The 24,091-nt window shown below is 38.0% G+C and overlaps 1 protein-coding gene across 3 annotated transcripts in view; it reads right to left on the bottom strand.

Annotated features, from left to right (window-relative positions):
• Pcsk5 (proprotein convertase subtilisin/kexin type 5) overlaps positions 1 to 24,091 on the bottom strand; it is a 429,480-nt gene that overhangs the window by 216,725 nt on the left and 188,664 nt on the right. For all 3 annotated transcript variants that reach the window (XM_076846064.2, XM_076846065.2, XM_076846066.2), the window contains exon 9: positions 15,778 to 15,878. In XM_076846064.2, the coding sequence (XP_076702179.2) occupies positions 15,778 to 15,878 (101 nt within the window). The remainder of the gene's footprint in view (positions 1 to 15,777; positions 15,879 to 24,091) is intronic.

Below are 24,091 nucleotides of genomic sequence, written 5' to 3'. Positions count from 1 at the left end.
TAGGAAATCAACCTAGGTGCCCTTCCCCAGTTGAATGGATACAGAAAATGTGGTATATATACACAATGAAGTGTTACTCAGCCATAATGAATAACAAAATTATAGCATTTTCTAGTAAATGGGTGGATTTGGAGACTGTCATGCTAAGTGAAATAAGCCAATCCCCCCAAATCAAAAGTCAAATGTTTTCTCTGATATGTGGAAACTTACCTGCAGTAAGGGGTTTAGAAGTTTATAAGAATAAAAGTTTAGTAGAGTAGACAGAGGGAAATGAAGGGAAGGAAGGGAGAGTAGGAAAAGGAAAGACAATAAAATGAATTCGACAAAACATTCTTATGCACATATATAAATATACCACAGCCAATAACACCATTGTGTACATCTACAATAAATTAATTAAAAATATAATAACTATGGCTAAATGGAAGAAAGATAAATAAAGGGAAATGGAGCAAGGGGTGGAGAGAGGGAATGGGAAGGAGAGGTACTGGGGTCTGAATTAGAACAAATGTATTCCATGCTTGTATAATTATGTCAAAATTGATTCTATTGTCATGTATAACTAAAAAGAATCACCACCACCACCACCACTACCAATAAAAACAACAAAGAAATTAGGAAAACCATCCCATCTACAATCACCTAATCTAAACAAAACAAAATATACACAAAACAAACTTTGAATTAAATCAGACCAAAGAGGTGAAAGAAATGAAATGAAAGAAATGAAAACTACAGAACACTGAAGAAAGAAATTGAAGATCTCAGAAGATGGAAAGACCTCCCATGTTCTTGGACAGAATTAATATTATCAAAATGGCCATACTACCAAAGGCATTATAAAGATTCAATGCAATTCCCATGGAAACACCTTTGACATTCTTCACAGAACTAGAAAAATTGTTCTAAAATTCATTTGGAAGAATAAGAGACCCAGAATAGCCAAAGCTGTCCTGAGCAAGAAGAGCAATGCTGGAGACACCAAAATACTCTACCCCAAATTATACTATAGAGCTATTTTAACAAAAACAGCATGCTGTTAGCACCAAAACGGAGGTGAAGACCAATGGAATAGAAGTCACATATACAAATCCACATAAATACAGTCATCTGATACTTGACAAAGATGCCAAAACACACATTAGAGCAAAGAAAGCCTTTCAAACAAATTATGTTAGGAAAACTGGATAGCCATACGTCAAAGATCCCTATTTCTCACCCTCCACAAAAGTCAAAGTGGCTTAAAGACCGAGGAATTAGGCCAGCAATTCTGCAACTGCTAGATGAAAATGTAGGCTCAACACTCCAATATATTGGCACAGGTACTGACTTCCTTAACAAGATTCCTAAAGCACAATATGTAAAACCAAGAATCAACAAGCGGGACTACATCAATTTAAAAATCTTCTGCACAGCAAAGAAAAAAATAGTATGTGTGAAGAGAGAGACTTCAGAATGGGAGAAAATCTTTGCCATCTTCTCAGAAAGGGGAAAATATATGAATATCAAGAATATATGAAGAACTCAAAAAACTTAACACACATACACACAAAACAAATAATCTAATTGATAAATGGGCAAAAGAACATTTCTCAAAATAAGAAATAAAAACAGCAAACAAATATATGAAAGTGTTCAACATTTCCAGCAATCAGGAGAATGCAAATAAAAACTACATTAAGATTTCATCTCATTTCAGTCCGAATGGTAATTATTAAGAATATATATAATAATAAATGTTGGTAAAGATGTGTGGAAAAACGAAATATTTATGTAATGTTGGTGAGACTGGAAATTAGTATGACCACTCTGGAAAGCAGTACAAATATTCCTAAAAAAAACTAGGACTGCTAACACCATATGACCCAGTTATCCTATTCCTTATTATATATCCAAAAGGTCTAAAATCACCATATTATAGGGACACAGTCACATCAATGTTTTTAGGAGCACAATTCACAGTAATCAAGTTATGGAATGGAACCAAACCAAATGCCTATCAACAGACATATGGATAAAGAAAATGTGATATATAGACACAATGGAATGTTACTCAACCATAAAGAAGAATGAAATTATGTCATTTGCTGGTAGATGGATTAAACTGGAGAACATCATGCTAAGTGAGATAAGCCAGACCCAGAAAGTCAGGAGTCCAATGTTTTCTCTCACATGTGGAAGATAGACCGAAGAAGGAAAACAAGGGGCTGGAGTTGTAGCTCAGTGGTAGAGTATTTTCCTAGCATGTGAGGCATGGGTTCGATTTTCAGCACCACATATAAATAAGTAAATAAAATAAAGGTCCATCAACAACTAAAATAAATAAGTAAATAAGAAAAACAAACAAAAAACCAAGGGGTAGGGAAGGGAAATTCTCATGAAAATAGAAGAGAGATCAGTAGAATAGAGGAAGGGAACTGAGAGTGAGGGAGGAGGAAGGGGAAAAGGGAGGAAGATGGAATGAAAGTTACCAAACTATTCTAACTACGTATATAAATATATCACAGTGAATTAAAAAAAAAAGGTAGACATACTTTTTTTTTTTTTGATGCATGTCTATAATTGCTGCAACTTGGGAAGCTGAGGGAGGAGGATTGCATGTTTGCAGTCAGCCTTAGCAATTTAGCCAGATTGTTTCTAAATTAATTAATTAATTAATTAATAGAGCTGGGGAATGAAGCTAGCTGGGTTGATAAGTGTCCCTGTGTTCAATCCCTAGTACAAAAAAAAAAATACTTAAAATGTGAAGTGATTATTCCATGCTAAAATAGTACAACACTACATACTAAGAAAAAATCTCCATAAATGCAACAACTTAAAGAATGAAAAACCAATTGTTACTGGAGGAGATAAGTTATTTAACAAATGACACTGGGCCAATGGGAGCTCTATGAAAATTAAAGTTAGATCCTGACACCAAAATAATTTTGGGTGGTTAAACATCGATGGTGAGAAATGAAATGAGAAAATACTCTAGATGAAAGCGTAAATTGGGAATTAATAGATTTTGAGGTATGAATGGACTTCCTATTATACTTTAATCTGGGTTCACTGATCATCCTATAATAGAGCAAATAATTCCCTGCTTCACATATATGTGGGTTAATTTTAAGGGAACATAGAGAGTTTTCATCAGAATATTTAAGATTCTCCAGGAGATACTGAAAGATCAAATATGACCATCTAACTGAAGAAATCAGAAAGGACATATATATTTGACTGAATAATAACTAAAACATAAAAAATGTTCTTTATACTGAAATAGTATGAAGAAAATTTAAAAGGAAATGATAAATTGACAAAATATTTACAATAAATATGTAGAAGGAGTAGTATATTCAGTATTTATAGTCAGGTAAAAAAATAGGAACAACATGAAACACTATTAGGTGATTTGTAGAGGATTTGCAACATTGCTATTTTTTCGAGTGACTTTGAAACATAATTCAGATATTCAATTTGAATTTTCATTCTTATAATTGAAGAACTCCTAAATATTCAGTTTCTAACAACTGAACAGGGAACACTGAGAAAGACCTGAAACCTTCTTTAATCTAATTTTTTTTTTTTTTAGTTTGGATAAAGCATGGCTTGGTTTAAAAAATTTTTTAAAAATTGGGAAGAGGGACAATAAAATAAACAGGATCTGAAGAAAAAGTATCATGCAGATTAAAGGTAATAAAGTATGTAATATTTCATAATAAATATATCATTTATATTAAGAATATATATTTGCCATCAGCATGATGTTATCAGGCATTATTACACTACTTATACATATGACAGCTACTGAAATTTGACTATATGTGGAAACTTTTATTATATATATGTCTCTAAGGTTAATATATATATATATATATATATTTTAACAAAGGGCATTTATTATTTTGGTTATAATAATCTAATTTTTAAAAATGCTCTATTGCTAGCAAAATTGTTGGCCATGGGACTCTCTTACAGACATCTATCAGTGTTAAATAAATATTTATTTGTTCTCAAGTCGTCAGTGGCAAATACAGTGAGAGGGATATTTGCGAGCATCACTAGGATGTAAAAAAACCTCTCAATATCTCCCAGATTTCAAAGACTTAGCACAGTGTTTTTCAATATGGGAATCAACACAACATTGGGTCCTTTAAATTTTATCAAATAAGGATAGTCATACTAGTATGGAAGTTTTAATACCAAAATAGTATAAATGTTCAAAATAAGTGACTTTAAAAATATTTTTAAAAACCTAAAAAAAAAAAATAGATTTAAAAACCAGTCTATATTCTATTATCATTGTTCTTGTCTTCTCTCTGTGATCCTTGAACAGTCTCACCAAATAGCACCTCCACAGACCAGATGGGCTCTGGGCAGATTTCCAATGTTATGATTCTTCAGACAAACCGATAAAAATTATTTTACATTCCATGTATGGGATCCCATGTAATTGAGGGTATTAGCACAATGAAAATTGTAAAATTGAATACATCTGCTTTAGAAAGGAGACCATTTAATGACAATTCCCCTGGTACCTAAATTCAGAGCAGTAGGAAGATTTCGGCAGGATGAATATGAGCACTTCCATATCATACTCCCTCCCGAAAGCTCTCAAAAACATTCTTGGGAGTCATTTGTAAAAGTTTCCCCTAGCTAAACAATAAGCAGATCCCTCCAACAGCCATTAAGAGAATACAACTCCCTACCCTGGATTTCACTCAGGGTCCTTTCCTTCATTCCAACATTCCCTGATTGGGTACCAAATATTTCAGATTAAACCAAAGTGCCCACTGCTGATAGAAACATAAAGATTTTAAGTGTATTCTTAATGACTCAACAAACAGCTTTAGTCTTTGAAGCGATGCCAATTTTCAGCCTGTTTTCAATCATATACAGGCATGTTTTGAAATGTGTAATAGGAAAATAAAAGAAAAATCTTAGACCTTTTGGGTTTTCTTCTTTATCATTTGACTTTCCATTCTAAAGCTTTGTCATGACTGCAAGCGCTGTTGGATGAAAAAGGTGAAATGTGGTTTAATGTTGCTATCAAATAAGAACTCAGGAAAAACTCACATAAGCCAAGTATAAGTTAGATCACCTTTATGACCAAAACTGCTATCATTTCATTGATGGCTTCGCCTTAACCTTTCTTGTTGTAACACCTTCTTTCCTACCCTTATTGGTTATCGCCTTTTACCACAATACCACACTGCTTCATTTCTTCTTCCATACTAGGTACAATTACCTTTAATCAGTGCTTCTGTTAACTTCAACATATGTGCTATTGGAGCCCAGGTCAAGGCCTCTCATACAAGTGTGTTCAACCTGCTGTGCCCTCCCTGGGAGCTCTGGCATGGACCGTGTGTTTTGCTCAGATGTATTCCAGTTGTTAGCACAGTACAAGGCACATACTGAACTGCATCAAATTATGATGCTCCAGATCTGCAACCAGGACTTGGAAGACATGTTAATTTTAGAGAGGTGAAAAAAAAAAGTCTGTTTCAAAATAAAGAAATTATAGTAATAAGAATAATCCAATAAATATTTCTTGAATCAATCAACTTTAAGTTAAAACGAAACTTTCTGGCACTATAACTCATATACCTATATAGAGTTACCTATGCAAACTTCCAAATAATTATAAGACGAGTTTCTTCCATTCATTCTGTAAGTTACACACACACACACACACACACACACACACACACACACACACACGGTTTTGTCTACTATGTGCCAATTGTTCTTGTTGCAGAGGCTACTGACTTGCAAGACAGTTTACGGTCTAGGAAGGTTTCTAGAGATCTATGGATCACCTGTAGTTGAATTACTTTGAGAACTTCAAAATAGGCATTTTTAAAGGGATCCCTAATGACTCATGCACACTAAAGTTGAAAACAGAATCTTTGAAGTATAGCTCAAATCCCTCCTGTTCTGTAAAGTCTTCCTAAATCATCCCTGCTCAGGATTTTAACTCCCTTTTCAAAACTCATGGCCCTTATATAGTCCACAGAGCCTGTGTGCTCTTAAAACAGGAAGGTGATGATGTGGTAGTGTGGTGGGTGCTCGTGTTACACTGCTTGGAGTTCAACCTCCAGTTCTATCAATGACTGTGAATTTCTAAGCTTCACTTTCCACTTTCCACATCTGTAACACGGTTGCAATGCCTACCTTGGAGCACTGCTTGGGGGATTAAATGAGGATTACTGATGTAAGCATGTAGTTCAGAATTTGGAATAGAGCAAACATTCAGTGAAAGCAGACTGCTGTTTGTTTGTTTTTTTTTTTTTTTTGGTCATCATTTTATCTTTTATTTGTCTTTTTGCACTGTGCAATATTTGCAGACTCATTTGGGGCCGATGGTAAGAAGAATCTTCTGTCTCATACATAGGATATTACAGTCTGATGTACTATGATCTTTCTGGTTAAGAATGACACTGCCAGCATTCAGAGATTTACTGGTCTTCTGGAATATGCAAAGACTTCCCTGCATCTTAGTCACATATATGGTTACTCAGTAAAATTCACAATCATCCACAAATAGGATATTAAAACTTAACCCAAGAGGGCAAGAAATCACACAACCTTGTAAACATCATACAGTGTCTTTCTTTCTGTGTTGCATGTTCTATTCCAGGTATCACAGTTGATTTCCTAGTGAATGTGTTGCTTGGAGCTTTCAACACATCAAATGCCATCACTGGCTTGTTGATGTCAGGATGAATAAATCTTACATGTGAGTAAAATGACAAGATTTTCAATCTGTCAGTCATACTTCTCTAATTTAGTTTTTCTCCCATACTGATGGCAAAATGCATGACGATTACAGTTTTTTGTTGTTTTTTTGTTTTGAGAAAAGGAAAAAAGTAATGCTGATATCAACTGACTACTAAAACTAGATTGTGGTGTTATTAGGATCAATTATTTTCTTCAGAGAAAATGATGTAAAAAAAATCTTTATGTGAGAAATATAGCCCAGAAATAAAAATCATTATAGGTCAAGACAACATCAGTATGAGTCAGATAGATTCAAAACTTAGCCTCAGACCATTTGGCATATAAACAGACTTGAATCTGAACTGGGTTTCAATATAGAGCTTAGGGATATATCTGGGAATCTTTGAATATGAAGACAGTACTGTTTGATGAAACTATCACATGAGTCATTATGGAGAAAGTCTTTTAATGTGCCTTGACTGAAGTGATTAAGTAGCAGGCTGTGATGTGAAAGTAATGGCCCCTGAACAAAAAGTCATGTTCTCTTTTTCTTAGCAAGAAAAATGATATTTGATAGTATTTGGGGTGTAACCAGAGGCACCATCAAGAACAAAAATTTCCTGGCAACCAGCAAAATCTACAAACTCTCAGGAGACAAAACTGGAATACTAAATTGTACATATATCTTTCAAACTCACTGATCAGTGGACTATCTAAGCAATCTTCCTGGGCACCTGCACTGAGGATAATTTGCTGTTCCCACTCTATTGGGATTAAAGGACATAGAGGCAGATGGGGAAGTAGAATGCACATTAGGTCCACATTCTTTATTTTCTTAAAAACGTAAACTGTCTCAGTCATTCAGAGCATTCAGGATGGCAGTGGCAGACATTTTCTGAGGATTAATCCATTGCTGGGGGACCCAACCTACCAAAGCACCGCAGATGATTGTCCTAGACATTTGCTACAGTGCCTATTGTAAGGCATATTTGACTAGGGACCTGGTGCCACCAGATTCTATGCTTCTTCTAATTTCCAAAATCTCATAAGAAAAAAGAAAGGGTATCTATTTCTACAAATGATATCACAATACATCACGTTCAGCCAAGAAACTAGACCTCAGTGTTGATTTTTTTCCTTTTCCCCCAAGGCACATACCTAATTCATTCCCTGTTGGCTCTACTTGCAGAATGTCCATCAAATCTCCCCACTTCTCTATGCCATCCCGATTGCATCCACCAGGCTCCCCTAATCTCTCTTGAACTACTCCTCTAGCTTTCCAAATTGTTCATCTGCCTCCTCCCACACAAATTGGATATTTATACCATGAGACATTTCTAATATTTGACACTTTGAAAATGATATTTGGCCTGCTACACAAGGAAACATATCTGGTGATTGCAACAGGACTAAGAAGTATTCTTCTTAAAAACTATCTTTATTATTACAGCAATAAGAATAACATGTTTTCAATGAATAAACTAGTTTAAAAAAATAGAGCTAAGCAAAGAGAGGCAGATAACAGTCCCCTAAGAACTTCTCACTCCTCGGTGCAGCTGCTGAGCGGCTCCACTCTCTCACATGTTTCTCAAGTTTCCTCACCTAGGGAAGGAGATGGAAAATTCTGGCAAATCCCCAGGATAATTCAAGGTGAATGAGCCTGTTGACCAGGGCTTCTGCAGTCATAATGGACACCTTTGGAAACCATCCTGGTTTGAAACCATTACTTAAGGTACAAAGTCTAGTCCAGGGAAAATTGGCTTCCACATAATTTGAACTTGAAAAGTGCTAGAGGACAGACTGTATTGTCTGTGTGTATGTAGACATAACAAAGCTATTTTCATGCACAGTCCTGGCAGAAGGCCCGCGGTAACTGCTCTGTGGGTCTGGTTACAATTATTTCACTATAGGGAATAATCCAGGACAGTACATCCCTTCTCTGTCCGCTCAGTCTCAAGTTGAAATGTATGCTGTTTTTACCCCACAAGCCTTCTTTTCAACTCTCCTCCCCGATTACCCTTTACTCCTTTTCAACCTCTTCACGATATATATCCTAACTCTCCACATCAGAAATCTTGGCCAAATTCTAAGCCAACATTGCAATACATGAGTGTGTGGAAGGGAGGTTGGGAGGGTACCTGCTCTTTATGCCTGTGATTGCACTGAATCTGGGCACATGTGCCTGCATTTCTCACTGTTTGTGCTTGTCCTTTCTAAGTTCTAATTGAAATAAACAAAACTCTCCTAAAAGGAAAGGACTGGAATATCCTCTGCAATTTTACCTCTATAACCAAACACATTTGTGCTCCCCGCCCACTGAAACATTTCATACCACTGGATGTGGCCCTTGGGAAAATTCTTAAATGGAACATTTTATACTGAAATGTGTTTTTAATTAAAAAAACAACAAAAAAAGAAGATAAGATTGGTTTACAGGCTATCAGTTCTAAGAGGCTAACACACCAATATTTAGAAATGTTTGTGACTATCAAACCCTTCTGTGATCACCCTTGGTCATATTCAGTTCTAAAAACCTGAAGCCCCATCAGTAAGTTACTTTAACTCTGAACTAATTTGTTAAAAACTACAGATGTCCTCTCAACTGTTCCAGGTACCAACTTCTCACAATAACTGTATCACAAATATTTTGGGACACTTCCTTACATTTTTCCTGCATTGGAAATCTTTATCGCTAAGAAAGATGGTAAAGAAAGGTAAAACAAAGATATATAGTGGTTGATCAATCAGGCCTGCATAAAATTTATATACCTGGATCTTTTAGGTGTATAAGAATGTTAATTTTTGGAATTTTTTTTTTAAAAATTATAAGTTGTAGATGGACACAATGCTTTTATTTTATTTATTTATGTGGTACTGAGGATCGAACTCAGTGCCCTATGCATGTGAGGCAGGCGCTCTACCTCTGAGCCACAACCCTAGCCCAAGATTGTTATTTTCTTGAGAAAATATTTTCAGGATTTTTTTTTCTCTTAAATTACCAGCATATGGTGTGAATCATCCTTTGGTGTAATACTTCAACATTTTGCACTTTGACCTTTTTCCATGTCTGACAGTGACCTCTTCCACTAAGGACAGGAGGTAGGGAGAGTTGGAAGCTGAGAGAGGAATAGAAATGTGAAGTTCAGCTCTAGTAAAGGACAAGTCAACAAGGAGAGGGAGGAGATAGCACAGGGAAGTCACTAAAAGTCACAAAGGCAAAAATAATTTATATACAAAACTGAGCATTTCTGTTAACTTCTACAGGATGCAGTTCCCTTGTTGAAAACACAAGGTTTGAGGACAGACCTTGTTAAGAACATTATGCTTGGGTGTCCCACGGGATATACAAGTGGTTGTGATAGAACCATGTTCCAATTGGAATTATCAAAGTTAACCATTTCTATTTTCCACCAAGTCCTGTACCCTCCAAAATCTTTCCCCCAAGACTCTTTCACTGGCTTTCTTAAGTAATTTGTGTAGATTTGCTAGGGAACATTTGTCCCTAATGAGATTGTAAGATTCTTGGATGGAAAGTGATACTTTTTCTAAACAAATATTTGAATTATGCCCTGTCTAGAAATGCAGTCATATTGGGCCTTAGGATATCACATACACTAAGGTTTGTGGGAACACAGTTCCCACAAAATTTTGGGGAACACAGTTTATTCTGTGGCACTCCTACAGAACTGTTGAAGATGTCTCCCCACCAAACCTTCAGGTCTTCTCTCCACAAGCTCTGGGCTATGAAACAGTGATATCCATGGCCTCTGTCTATTGCCTCCCAGTACACTGGCGTCTGGCAGGACTTGGCCCATGGGGTATACTGGAGAGAAACAGGTATGGGAGGAGAGAATTAGGACCTCAGTCCAAGTTCTGCCTGCCTCCCTGCAGGACCAATGTGGGACAGTGTGTCCCTGTCAACTCCTGGTAGTTCCACTGTCTCCAGCCCCAGGGATTCCTGTCTCATGTCCCTTCACCCCTGCAGATGACCCTGACCGTGGGAGCTTTCCTGCTCCACTGTAAAGTGATTCCCTTGAATTCACCTAATATATGCCACGATGTCTTAATGTTTTCTGGTGCTTAATATATTTGATGTATACACATAAATAAAGATTATAAGACATAATCCTATTTCCCAAGGAACTAAGTTTCTTTGGAAGATATTACATATGAATATATCTATAGAACAATAAGAAATTGTATAAGTGATCTATGATTATATTTCATGTTCCTTAAACATTATGTGTCATTCATATTCTATAAACCAGTGGTACTAGGAAAATTGTAACAGAAAAAAAGGAAAAGCAGATGAGCCACCTGGAAACATGTAAATGCAATTGCGTGTGTACGTGCGTGTATGTGCGTGTATGTGTGTGTGTACATAGTATGCCATGGCAGCTCATGTTTAATATATATCAGGTATATTTCTAGTGTAGAATAATAACTGCCATCCCATTTTCTCATTTTCTAAATTTAGAACTAGTTTTATTGGGTTTTCTCAAAGTATGGTACTTCCGTAGCCTCTTAGTTGAGAAATTTGAGGAAAATTGGATCACTGAAACCAAGGGTTTCTGGAAGGTTCTTTTTACCAATACCTTCACCTATGTTCTAAATAATTCCAGAAGTTTCTATCTGACTCAGTGACTTTTGTTTGCCATTCACTATGTAGAGTAACTGCTTTTGGTTGTTGAACATATATTTTTCAAATGTCCAATAAAAGGCCCTTTGCAATTCAAGCCAAAAGGTTGCTTTGGGGAATCTAAAATTTGAATTTCCTGAGTTAATATGACACCTTAACCTGTAAAAGACTCCACTGAAATGGTTTTTATTTGCTAATAATTGCAGACTTAGGTCGGGAAGACTTTCAGCAAAACATAGTTTGTTATTCTGAGCACTCTACTTTTAAGAATGTCAGTAATTTCAACCATTTATGTGAAACATCAGTTGCTAGTAAGCTCCTTTTTTTGTTTTATTTTCCACAGGTCTAGAGTACTGACAACACATGCCAGTAAGTAGATGAAAAGCTCCTTACAAATATGACTTGGTATTCTCCTAGGTTGCTAATCTAAAATTAGTGTACTCATCTTTTACTATTTTCTTCTTTAAGATACTTGTTTCCTAGGGCACTTTGAGCTTTTTGAATTTCACTATATAAAAGACATCATTTTAACTAGCAAATGGCAGTTAATTCTCTTGTAATCACCACTTACCTATTCCCTATTCACTCAGCTGAAAAATCAGAAAAATTACTTTAAAAAAATCCACAAAATAAAAAAATTGAAATAGTATGTCTTCTGAACCAATAAATATGTGTTGAGGGCACTCCAACACAAAAACAGTTATTTTCCCCTCTTTTTAAAGATGACAGTATTTTCACTTATTTTGAAATTGCTTATGATTTTTAGAAGCATCTTTGGGAACAGGGGAAAAATCACCCAATTTACCCCAAGGTAAGATTCATAAGATTGTCAGAGTTGCAGAGTTTAAAACAACCCAAAGAGGCTCACACTCAGCAAGAAAAAATAAGGAGCCAGAATAGTAGAGTCTTGGGAACAGAACAGAACAGAACACAGTCACCCCTACCTGTGGGGGACTGGTTCCAGGACTCCTTGCAAATACCAAAGTCAACAGATGCTCAAGTCTCCCATATTAAATGATGTAGTATTTGCAATCAACCTATGCACATTTCCCATATACTTTAAATCATCTTTAGATTATTTATAATACCTATTACAAAGTAATTGGTATGTCAATAGTTGTTATAATGCCTTATTTTAGGGAATCATGACAAGAAATAAATGTCTGTACATGCTCAGTCCAGATGTGATCTTTTTCTCAAATATTTCAACCATGGTTGGTTGAATTCTTAAGTACAGAACCCATGGAGGCATTATTAATGAAAAATTAACATTGTAAAATATTAAACTATTAATTAAAAAAAAGTACAGAACCCATGGAAAGAGGGCGGACTATTTTCCTTCAAGAATCTGGGGGTCTAGCACAGTGGAGTTTATTGCAATGTAGTTTGCTGTATACCTTGTAGGAAAAGAATGTCCTGTGAGTCCTATGGGCTGTCAGAGCAAAGTTATTTCATGATCAAACATTATTAAGTTAGATAAGAGATCTGGACAGTTTAAGCTTATCTGATTCTATGTTTTGTATTTGTTATTTTTGCTCTTAATTTCCTGAGAAGGTTTAAGAATGGCAGAGAGGCCATAGGCCAAAGTAGCATCTATAACAGGACTCACAGTCCTACTGATCCAGGCAAGTCTCCTGTGCGGCCAAGAAACTGGGGAACATGAGGGGAAGCTCAGAGCATGGTGTTTTCCTTGATGTCCCTATGATTGAGTAATTACTGCAATCTAGGGACATTCAGAGAAATGATACATCTGTCCTTGTAGTGTAGGACCATGACATTAAACAGGGAACAGCAGGCTCTGTTTGCAGCTTGTCATCTGAAGGCACAGCCCATTCAGTTACTCAGCTGACCCTGGTGTAGCAGGCTGTGCCTACCTGGAGAGCAAGGCAGTATCCCAGGCCATAATTCTGCCTCCTGAAGCTTTTTCTCCTCTCCCCTTACAAAGGAGTATCTTGAAGATCTGGCTCTTCAGCTTGTGATAGTAAAGGCCAAATCTCAAAATACCAAGGTTCAAGTACGGTTGAGAAATAGAAGGGTAATAGGAGACTGCAAAGACTGCCGGGGCTGTTGAAGAGATGGTGGGAATGTGCAAGCACTGGGCTTAGTTTTAGAACAACTGCAGTCTCAATGCACTGTTATTTGAGCTCCTCTCTTCAATTTTCTAGTTTTAGGTAATTTTCACTCAAGCTGCAGCAGCGCTCCTTATTTTGCTGCTGGTTTAATATTGATGCTTGACCCACTCTTAACCGTATTTGGACCTCTTTTCTATAATTCAGCTGCACTTACAGGCACAGATTGGCCTGTAGGTCAAACCAAAGGTGCGACAGGAAAGGTATATTCTTTGTCAGATTGTTTATCATCTATTTTGGACCCATGATTGAACTGGATTGCTAAAATCTTAAAATACAGTGGATTTCCCAGGTAACCTGTATTTGGGGAACTTCATTCCACCCATCACAGTTTTGGAAAAAATAAATCTTGAAAAATGCTCGACACACAAAAGAAAAGAACAGTTGCAGCCTTTGAATGTGTTGCCCAGCCCCAAAGTGACCTTATCTCACTGAGTGGGTTGTTACAGGTTTAAAGTTAGGATTCTGCATTTCAGCTTAAATAGTGCTTAAAAGAACTGTTGTTGAAAATAACAATGTTACAGTAATATCTCAAAGAACCAAGCATTATCTGATTCTCTGTAGCACCAGTTACAGTGTCAGGATGCCAAATTTGAATCTGAGATCATAGCCTTTTGGGGGTGTGGGGGGTAGAGAAATTCCTGATTTTTTTCCCCTTCAATATTTTGCAGATAGGAAAATGTTCCAGAGAAGCAACCTAGAATTTCAGAAAGAAAACAATGTTTCTTGAAAAATCCTATTTAGAGTCCACCAAATTAAAAACACAGACACTTAGTTGAGAATTCTGCCAGAACACTTCAGTGAAAAGTTGTAAAGTGAGAATTTCATAGAAGTGCCAGTTCCTTGCTAAACCCAAACTTTTAACACCTTAAAAGATATAATATGTTTTAAATGACTTCATATTTAACCTTGTCAAAAAGAAAGAAATCCAAATGCTCACAGGGGCTTGGATATCTCCCATGACAAGGCTTATGTGGGAGGCCACCCAAAGATAGAGCACCACATCCTGAGTCTGGATTTTGCTTGTGGTTCAGCCCAAGGATTTAAATGACTTAGCAATCTACTGTATCCATATATATTAAGGACAGACTGCCTTAACATAGGTTTCCTGCCTTACAGAGTGGCAACTATAAATGTTGGGATGCTGCTTGTGTCGTGGGAATGGACCAGACCCATTCTTAATCCAGTACCTGAATCTCTTTACTATCCTGGATTCCTTCCCTGTCACCTGCTATTGCTCTACCTCAGATGTGAGTAGAGAAATCTTTCTACTCCTCCCTAGGGAGGCTTGCAAAGCTACTTTTGGAAAAACATTGATGTCATTACTCCAGTTCTTTTTTTTTTTTTCCTGAGATCTTCCAACAGGGAGAGCCTCAGAGAACAGACCCTCAATTCCCTTTTTAAAATTCTTGGACCAGATGTGTTTGGAACTCAACATTTTTTTCAGAGATGGTGTTCATAGCATATTTTACACAAAACCTCCAGCAGGGTCTGAGCCAGCACCTCATAAATATGTGAATATTTCTGCAATGAAAATAGAAATTTTCACAATAAATGGAATGAGCAAAGACCATAAATAGCCTGAAATCAGTTTGGGACAAGTTTGCCATCCAATGAATTTGGGTGTTAAATTTGCAAAAGAACTTTCAGTTTCCTGAGCGTTTTGGGTTTTGAAATTGAAGACAAGAGATTTTAGACCTGTATTAGGTTTTCAAAGAGCTATGACAAACTAACCTATTTGTTTTTAGATAAAGAGGAGATGAGCCTATTTACAAATAGCTTAAGGAGGACTTTCAAAGAAATCTTTAGGTACAGATTTTGATATATTGAACAGGATTTGAGATAAGTGGGTTGTCCTTGTCCCTAGGCTCCTGGCATATGGCCTTGACCGTCTGTGTTTCAGAGTTGATCTGTGACGGTGCTGTTGTCATGGAATCTGTGCTGCCTCACTGCAACATGGAGAAAGGGGCATGAGTGGGTCAACCTAACCACTCTGACACTCACAGGAACATTCCCAGACCAGAGTAAAGAACCAAGCAAGATAGTTGGAGCCAATTGGCATGCTCATACAATGACTCCATAATAAAGTAATTACACAGTTTGATTTTTTTAAGCATATAACCCCCCACACACTTATGTTCTTGATATAGGGAAATGTTTGTAAAGCCCAAATCATTGATGTTTTCAAGGTGGGGCTGGGAAGACTATCTTCTGGGTTGTTATGCTAGGGACTGTATACATGGGAAGGACTATTTTCCTGGAGATTAGGGCTGACACCAGTGAATACATAGAGAGATCAAGGCTTACTTGGCTTCCAGGGCCAGCGCAATGATGCCTGCAGCCATGGGGGCTGAGGCCGATGTTCCAGTGTGATTGTCGGTGCATCGCTGCCTTAGATCCGTCGTGATCTAAAAGACAGAAGTGAAAAACTTAGATATCTGAGGTCAACGTAAGTCGTATGCAAGTAGAATGAAATTTACTCACAAAAGTTAAGTAGAGGGGTGTTAAAAGATTTGTTTGTAATTTCTTGTTCTTGCAACCCTGTGACAATATTGCTTCCAGACAATCGCCTGTGTAAACCGACTTTGATGAGAAAAAGGTTTGGAAATTGTCCTCCACTTCTACTAAAGCCAGAATCAGGACTAAGGGGAACCTATGGCTAGAAACTCTATTAATTTTAAACTGCAGGCATCCAATATAGTTCATCCTAGCACAAGCTCTGGTTAAAACCAAAGTTCTTTCATTGCTCCAATATTTTAAAATAATTAAACTCTGTTGAATCGACAGCTACTGAGCTTGGCATTGGGAACCTAAGAAATAAAGCTATATAGCCCCCACTTTTTCCAGACCATTACCCTGAGAGTACTGTAGGTTTCAAGCTAAAGTCTAAACAAACTCTGCCACAGAAGGTAAGTTTGGTTGTGGAGCTTTCTGGAATTTATAGAAATATTGCAAGGTCGAACTAAGATTTCCTCAAAGACTTCACATAAATACAACAGGACAGACTAGTACGCTTCATATGCAATTTAAGCACAAAGTGTCTGCTTGTCCATTATAGAAAGAAATTACCTATTCCTCTATTTTTATTTTTTAATCAAAATATGAGAACTAGATCATTTTTATCTTCTTGGACTGAATCCAGTTCACTTCAGCTGTGGCTGAATAATATCATCCAGCAAGGGCAATGGTTTTCAACCTTTGTTCCATTATGGTCTCATTAAAGAAGAAAATTAAATTTAAGTTCTCCTTTAATAAGAGAAATTAAATATTAGGGAAGATCTTTCTGGAAACCATTGTAATATTGTAAGAGTTCTGAAATTCTCCCTCCTGGAGAAGAATCTATCTTTGCTCCCTTGGGACTAATATCACATGCGCTGAGAAGGCACAGGCTTGTGAGGTGAGTTCACAGATTCACTGCTATCACTGAAGACATTAGTAAATCTTTCTTTGGCAATAAGACAAGTATGTTACTACCTATTACAGATAAAAAAATATGTCAACATAAAGGTAAAGGAGGATAAAGGCAGCAGAAAACAAAGCCCTGTCTTCCCCAGGTGCTTCCTTTAAGAGGAATGCAAAGATGAGTCAAATTTGGTTTGCTACACAACTCCCTAGAGGTAAATCCCCTCCCCTTTAGAAGTTTCTTCTCTGTTCCAGAAGGCTGTCTTCCATTACCTGTTATCATTCTAGACTGACATCCTGGCTCATTCAGTTTCACAGGAGACCATCTGTTCTTAGTATCTTTTGTTTTTTTGTCACCTCTAATTCCACCAGATTATCTGTGTGAGGTAGGGGTAGTGGCATAAAGCAGTTGGAAGAAGAACCAAAATTTATAGAACCACATGGATATGGTGGTGTAGATGGACAGAGTTTATCCATGCTGTTAACAAGTTTTCTGCACTTTCCATTATTGACTTTAAAGAAGTACTTCTATTGTGCTAAAAATCATATAACATAAATCTGTCTTCCTAGTATAATTTTTATGTGTCCAGTACGGTAAGATTAATTACCTGAGATTTGCTGTACAGTATCTCTAGATCTTTTTCATCTTGTATGAATGAACTCTAACCATGCAACAAGTCTTCCTCGCCCCTCCCCTTGTTCCCTGGCAACCACTGTTCTGCTTTCTGTTTTTATGTGTTTTTATGTGTCCTAGGTACTACATGTAAGAAGAATCCTGTGGTATCCATCTTTTCCTCATTAAAAAATTTCACTTAGCATAATGTCCTCAAAGTTCATCCATATGGAAGCATGCGACATAATTTCCTTCCTTTTCAAGGCTGAATAATACGCCATTTTGCCGATTCTCTATCCATCCATCTATTGAAGAACACTTGGAGTGAACAGAGCTGCAGAGTTTGCACGTGTGTGCAAAAATCTTTTCAAGGTCCTATTTTCAATTCCTTCAAATATATATCCAAAACTGAGATTCCTAGATCATTAAAAAGGTAATTCTACTTTCTTTTGAAATTTTAGGTCAATCTGCAGCTTTATTTTCTGGTCTCCAGAGTCACTGCTGTTGAGAGATGGCCTTGCCTGCATTCCTTTCATTTTACCTCAGCCATGGTCACATTCCTTTGTCCATGCTTTATTTTTTTTTTTTTCAATGACTTGTGCCTGGATTCAAGATTTTTCATGCTATTTCCCAACTTGGCTCTCCTGGCTTATTCTTCAGCTGCACCAGACACTTTCAACACACAGAAACAAAGCCAGAATCAACACTCCAAGTGTGTGTAGCAGTTTTGAGTCTAATAAATAACCACCTCCAGCCAAACAGGAACCATGAAAATTTCATGTCAGGTTTGCAACAGGAATATGCCTCATCCACATGGAGTCAACATTCGGTATAGATCCACATAACACGGACTTAGATAAAAAGCTGTTTAGGACTTTTATAAATAGACACCAATGAGATGTTAAATGCTATTCACATAGGCAGGTCTGGGGAATTCCAAGTCACTTTTGTGCTGTATTTTATCTTTTCCCCCCAACCAGTTTAACTAAAAGAAAAGTGAGAGTAGGAAGTAGGGGTGGGAAAGGGGTCGAGTAGGCAGGTGACAGAAAAGGTTAAAAGGAATGGGGGGGCGGGGGAAGGAATCACAACATCCCCACTCCCTTCTCATCTGCTTTAAGTGGACATTGCAGCTGGAGCATCTCAAGAGGAAGTTACTGTCAGTGGTGGAGCTATTTAGGTGTGAATTACTGAGAAGTTCTAAGTTGGAGTTCTCATCATTTAGAGAAGTCACAGTATAGGAGAATTTTTATGTCTATCTTTAGAAAGAAAAGGCAAACACCACCAAGGAAAATGCAATCTTGAAGAAGAATGATGTTCTCCAAACTGGAAGCACATGAGGTAACCCCATTAATCACAACACATGCAAGCAGGACCTGACAGTGTCATTAAAAGGAAAGCTGTGTTGGATGTTGGGCACAGAATGTGGGGCAGGGAGGGTCCAGAGATTCTATGTGCAAAGCCAGACAATAAAGCACTTTTAATGTCCGATGTTCGAAAGAATGTCTCAGAAGTTGGTCTCGATCCTGGTGGCACATCTTGCATGCTACAGATTCCCTCAATTCACTACCCAAATCAGAAACAGAATTCGCCTCCAAAGAGCCTCTCAGATTGCTCAAGAAAATATCATCTGTGTCCATCGGAGGGAAGGAAGCTGGAGAGGAGGACATCAGGCCCTGAGCCAGATCAAAGCTGGCCTGATCAGCAAATTAGATTTTTTCAGCCTCTCAGGATCAGTAGCAGATGGTTTTTTGGACTCCACAAAGTTCGGATGTGATCTTTACTTGGTGAGAAGTGGGTACTGTTTAGGTCTGGCCAGCCTCCTCCTCCATCACCACTTTTTCTCATCCTAAGATCTTATTTCCTAGAATGTCACATTTCATTATTTGAGCTGATTGGACTTTTGATTATAAGCTATCGATGCCGTTCTCTAGGGAATCACAGTGCAGATTGACTTTGGCCCAAAGTGACAGGCCTTGACAGCAACCCCACAAGGGGCGGGGGGTTTCTCTCCACGATGACCTGTGACACGTTTTACATTGAAGGGTCCATACTGTCTCCTGTCTGTTTAAAAGAGCAACTGAACAGATATTTTTAAAACATGGAGTGATTCTGCTGTCTGTTTCTGGTGTTGATTTTGATTTGGATTAGACATGTGCCAAGAAAGCTGTTTCAGACACCATTATGGGGGAGAAGGGCAGAAGCTGAATCTTAATTCTATCGATGAATAAAGGCGAAGGAGTGGATTTATCAAGCACAGTGACATAGAAAGGAACGAGGACCAATGAATGTTTTTTGTGTTCACAATGGTGTGGAATTCAATCATGAATGACAAGTCAGTCCAAAGTCAGACCTGTGGGTAAGAGAAGCTGTAAGTGTGAAGTACAAGCTTAGGTTTTGCTTATAAATGTGAGGTTGCTATGATGTAAAGGGATCCCATCTCAAATTATTGTTGTATTTCCCTAATGTTCAGCTCAGTTCTATGCCCAAAGAAAAGCATAGTATTTGCTAAGATAAATTGCTAAGATCAATCTGCCATATGCTCATTTTAAGGTAAGCTTTAAACTCTAAGCAACCCCACAGGGAAGGGTTTCCCTCTCATTAGGAATAACTTTCCCACTCATTAGGAAAGGCCTTTAAGTCATGTCTTTCTTTTTTTTTTTTTTTAAAGAGAGAGTGGGAGAGAGAGAGAGAGAGAGAGAGAGAGAATTTTTTAATATTTATTTTTTAGTTCTCGGCGGACACAACATCTTCGTTTGTATGTGGTGCTGAGGATCGAACCCGGGCCGCACGCATGCCAGGCGAGCGTGCTACCGCTTGAGCCACATCCCCAGCCCCGTCATGTCTTTCTTGTCTGTCTCTTTCTTGTCTGATCACAGAAACTTGTAATCATCCTACAAAAAATTTGTGTGTACCTGTATATATACAACTCAGGGGTTCAACTATAGCACTATTTGCACAATTACTACTAATACCCACTGCTTCTCCTAAAACAACCTGTAGCAAGTGAAGCAGTGTCCAAAAGTACATACAAACCCACAGAAACTTTGCAAGGAAGATTTATTTGCCAGTTAAGAATATGGAGGCTCAGACAGACTAAGTAACTTGCCTGAGAACACAGAGCAACCAACGGGCATGGGAGTGGTGAAGATACTAAAATGTGAAACAGCAGCAAAAGAAACTGAGTTTCAGTGGATAGTCCTCTATGAGAACAAAAGCAACAGAGCCACAGCAGCAGTAGCAATGGTAGCACTGAGCTTGAGTCCCAGCCCAAGTTAGCGAATGGGTATGGCAATGCTCCTTCTGGGCACCGTTAAAACCAGAAGTTGTCAGAAATGGGGTCTTCTTTTCACTTTTTAACATTCTCAACAGACTGTGGATCAAACTTCCAAATACACTAAATACATTTGGATTTGCTAGTCTTTTACTTATGAAAAATAATGGTGTTTGCTAAGTTAAAAAGAGGAACAGAAATGATAAAGGATACTATAGTACAAATGGTGACAGCATTTGAAAAATGAATTAGGTGGAAGGTGGAGGTGTTTCTGGGAAAAAAGCGCCTCTGCTTACAAGCATTAAAAGCAACAAGATAATCCTCCATGTGGAATTGGTCATTTAGAACAACCCTGAAATACCAGGCACAATAAAAACACAAATAAAATAAATGACATTGGGAGAGGGTTAAGCAGCACATACATGCTTCAAACCCTGGCTCACAGAATCCCTCCCTGAAGTAATACAATGGACCCATATCCTAATCACCAAGACAAATGGCTAAGGGAAAATGTCAAAGGCTGAGCAAGTCCCAAAAGAAAGAGATAATTTAATGATGAGAGTGAATGGGGAGAGAGGAGAGCTTTATCCAGAAGATAGAACTTAGGAGAAAGGTGGAGGGGCAGTGAGCGCTCACAGGTGGAATCTGAATGCTCTTGGACATTAAGGAGAGTGACATGTACAGCTTTATTATATAGCAAGGTTCCTGTTTACTTCCAATGCTAAATATCCTATCAAAAATCAATTACCTTCCATCAATCTGCCAATGGAAGGAGTTTCTCTAAAAGAAAAAAGAGTGCCTCCCTCCCTGTCCTCCCGTGTCTACACAGACCACTTGTGAATTTTCCATCCTTCCAAATGTCTGATATTCAGGGCTGGGATGTAGCTCAATGGCAAAGCATCTGCCTTGCATTCTCGAAGCCCTGAGTTTGACCCCCACTTCCAAAAAATTCAAACAAAAAAAGAACCCCAAATATCTGATAATCATGCACAAATGTTTATTGAGCTCCCACGCTTTGGAAAGAAATAAAAGTTTATCATCCCCAAGTATTTCCCACTCCAGCATGAAAAACAGACAACAAATAAGAAAATGAATATGATCATGTTAAGTAGCTCTCAGTGCACTAGAAGGAAAATTGAACAGGAAAAAGGAGAAGAGGGAGAAGGAGGGGACTGCTATTATTTTAGGGAAGGGAAGGAAGAAAATCCTTTCTGAAGTGAAATCTGAGAAGAGACATAAAGGAAGTGGCATCTGGGGACAGGATGCTTCTAACAGAGGGCACAGGATGGAGCCCTGGTCTGAACATCACCTAAAAGGTGCAATCTCGGGAGCTCAGTGCTGTGCCTTAGATTTTGTCAGACGTCTAATTAAGGGAGTCATGAAAGAAGAAAAGGCATGAAGTTTAAAAAAAGAGGACTGAATAGAAAATACAATGGACACCTATATATTCTAAGTGTTTCCTTTTTTAACCACTGTGAAAAGGACACAACATAGGTAAGAAAATTGCCATTCCTTCATACAGATCTGTTAGGTGTCATTGAAAGTATCAAAGGCATGGCAGCACACGGATTTACAAGATGGCTTTGGGGGTCCAACCTGAGTAGAACCCTTTTTCTAGCTGTGATTTTTTTTTCTTTTTTTTTAACTTTTTAAAGTGTTTTCTCATCAGTATTGGAGGCATGATAATCCTTCTCCATGATGTTTTAAGGCTATAATGAGATGATTTATGTGATTGCATAGTACCAGGCACATATTTGTAGGGCAAAAAAAAATGATTTTTATGACATATCAATAAAACTAAAAATGTATTATGCATGAGATATGGAATATGATGTGTATAAGTGAGGCTAATAAAATATGATTTCACATCGTGGCTTTAAAAATAACTAGTGATTATTATTATAATAAACTTTATATTTTGGAATGAGCCACAAGGCCACCAACAATCCAAACGTACGAAAGCAAGAACCATACCAATGTCCAGAGTTGTGCTAATGGTAATGGCAGGAAACGCAGGGACAGAGACAATGCTAGTTTCGAAACCTGGGACAAGATTTCCCTGCTTGCACACCATGAAAAAGCATTTTGTCCAGGACAAGTATGATTTATTTGACAAAAGTACTTTCCCAGAAGCTGAGAGGAGTTCTCTCCCCTCTCCTCAGGTCCTCTGTGACTGTCTCGGTTCAAATCACAAAGGTGCTGTATGAATGAAGAATGACAACCGCGCTCTTCTGGAGAGGCTGCAAATGACAAAAGGAAATGAATGGCTCAGGGAAGGGAGCCCAGGACAAAGGAAGACACTGCCATTCCTGTAGCACTCAATCACAGATGCCACTAACAGGATGTGGGCATCACCCAGGGACCACAGGCGTCTAGGTTCAAAGCCTGGTGGAAGCCAGGTCCCAGGCGTAAGGCGGGATTATTCATCATTCTGACATCTTGAAGGAAAAGGGGTCAGCTGGACCATAAAAGGCTGATGTCGCTGCCAGCTCCACTCATGTTCAAACTGTTAACATGCTCGCCATCAAAGTGCCTTTCTTTATGGAGTGGGTGGAACAGAGCACAGTATTTCTTAGGTTGGAAAAAACGGAGGTGCAAAAAGCACCTCTGTTAACAGCAGCTGGAAAAACGACCAGCCTGCACTCCCAGGGTGCAGCAGGTTACTGGCTCCGGTAACCACAGTGCCTCAAGCTTTAGAGCTTTGATGCTCAGCTTGTCATTATTCTCAGTGTCCTCTAGCTTCAGGAAATCTCTGAGTTTGGTGCTGATATCACCTCCATTTCACAGGAAATGACAAATGTGACTCAGCATTAGTGGACACTATGAATTAGGGGACACAGAGGCAAAAGAGCTAATTCCAGCCAAAAGAGCTTCATTTCCATAATGAAGGCAAAATCTCACAGAAGCATCATTTTTTAATTAAGAAAGCCCGACTTTTCTAGACACAGTGGTGCATGTAATCCCAGAGACTTGGGAGGCTGAGGCAGGAAGATTGTGAGTTTGAGCCAGCCTCAGCAACTTAGTGAGACCCTATCTAAAAACAACAACAAAAGGAAGGGCTGGGGATGTAGCTCATTCTACAGGGTTAAATCTCTGCATTTTCATCTTTTACTTTATGTTTTGGAGTTATTCTTACTGATGAATGATGTGGAAGTACTGACCATTGGGCTTGCATATATTTTTGTTATTATTATTATTTTTTTTTCTTGGACTGGGGATCGAACCCAGGGCCTTTTACTTACTAGACAAGTCCTCTACCACTGAACTGCATTGTCAGGGCATCATGTATATTTTTAAATCCAGCCATGTGGATGAATTAGGGAAAGATGAGGACA

Source organism: Callospermophilus lateralis, chromosome 2, assembly GCF_048772815.1.
Source record: "Callospermophilus lateralis isolate mCalLat2 chromosome 2, mCalLat2.hap1, whole genome shotgun sequence".
NCBI lineage: Eukaryota > Metazoa > Chordata > Mammalia > Rodentia > Sciuridae > Callospermophilus > Callospermophilus lateralis.
This window is presented reverse-complemented; position numbering and strand designations above follow the sequence as displayed.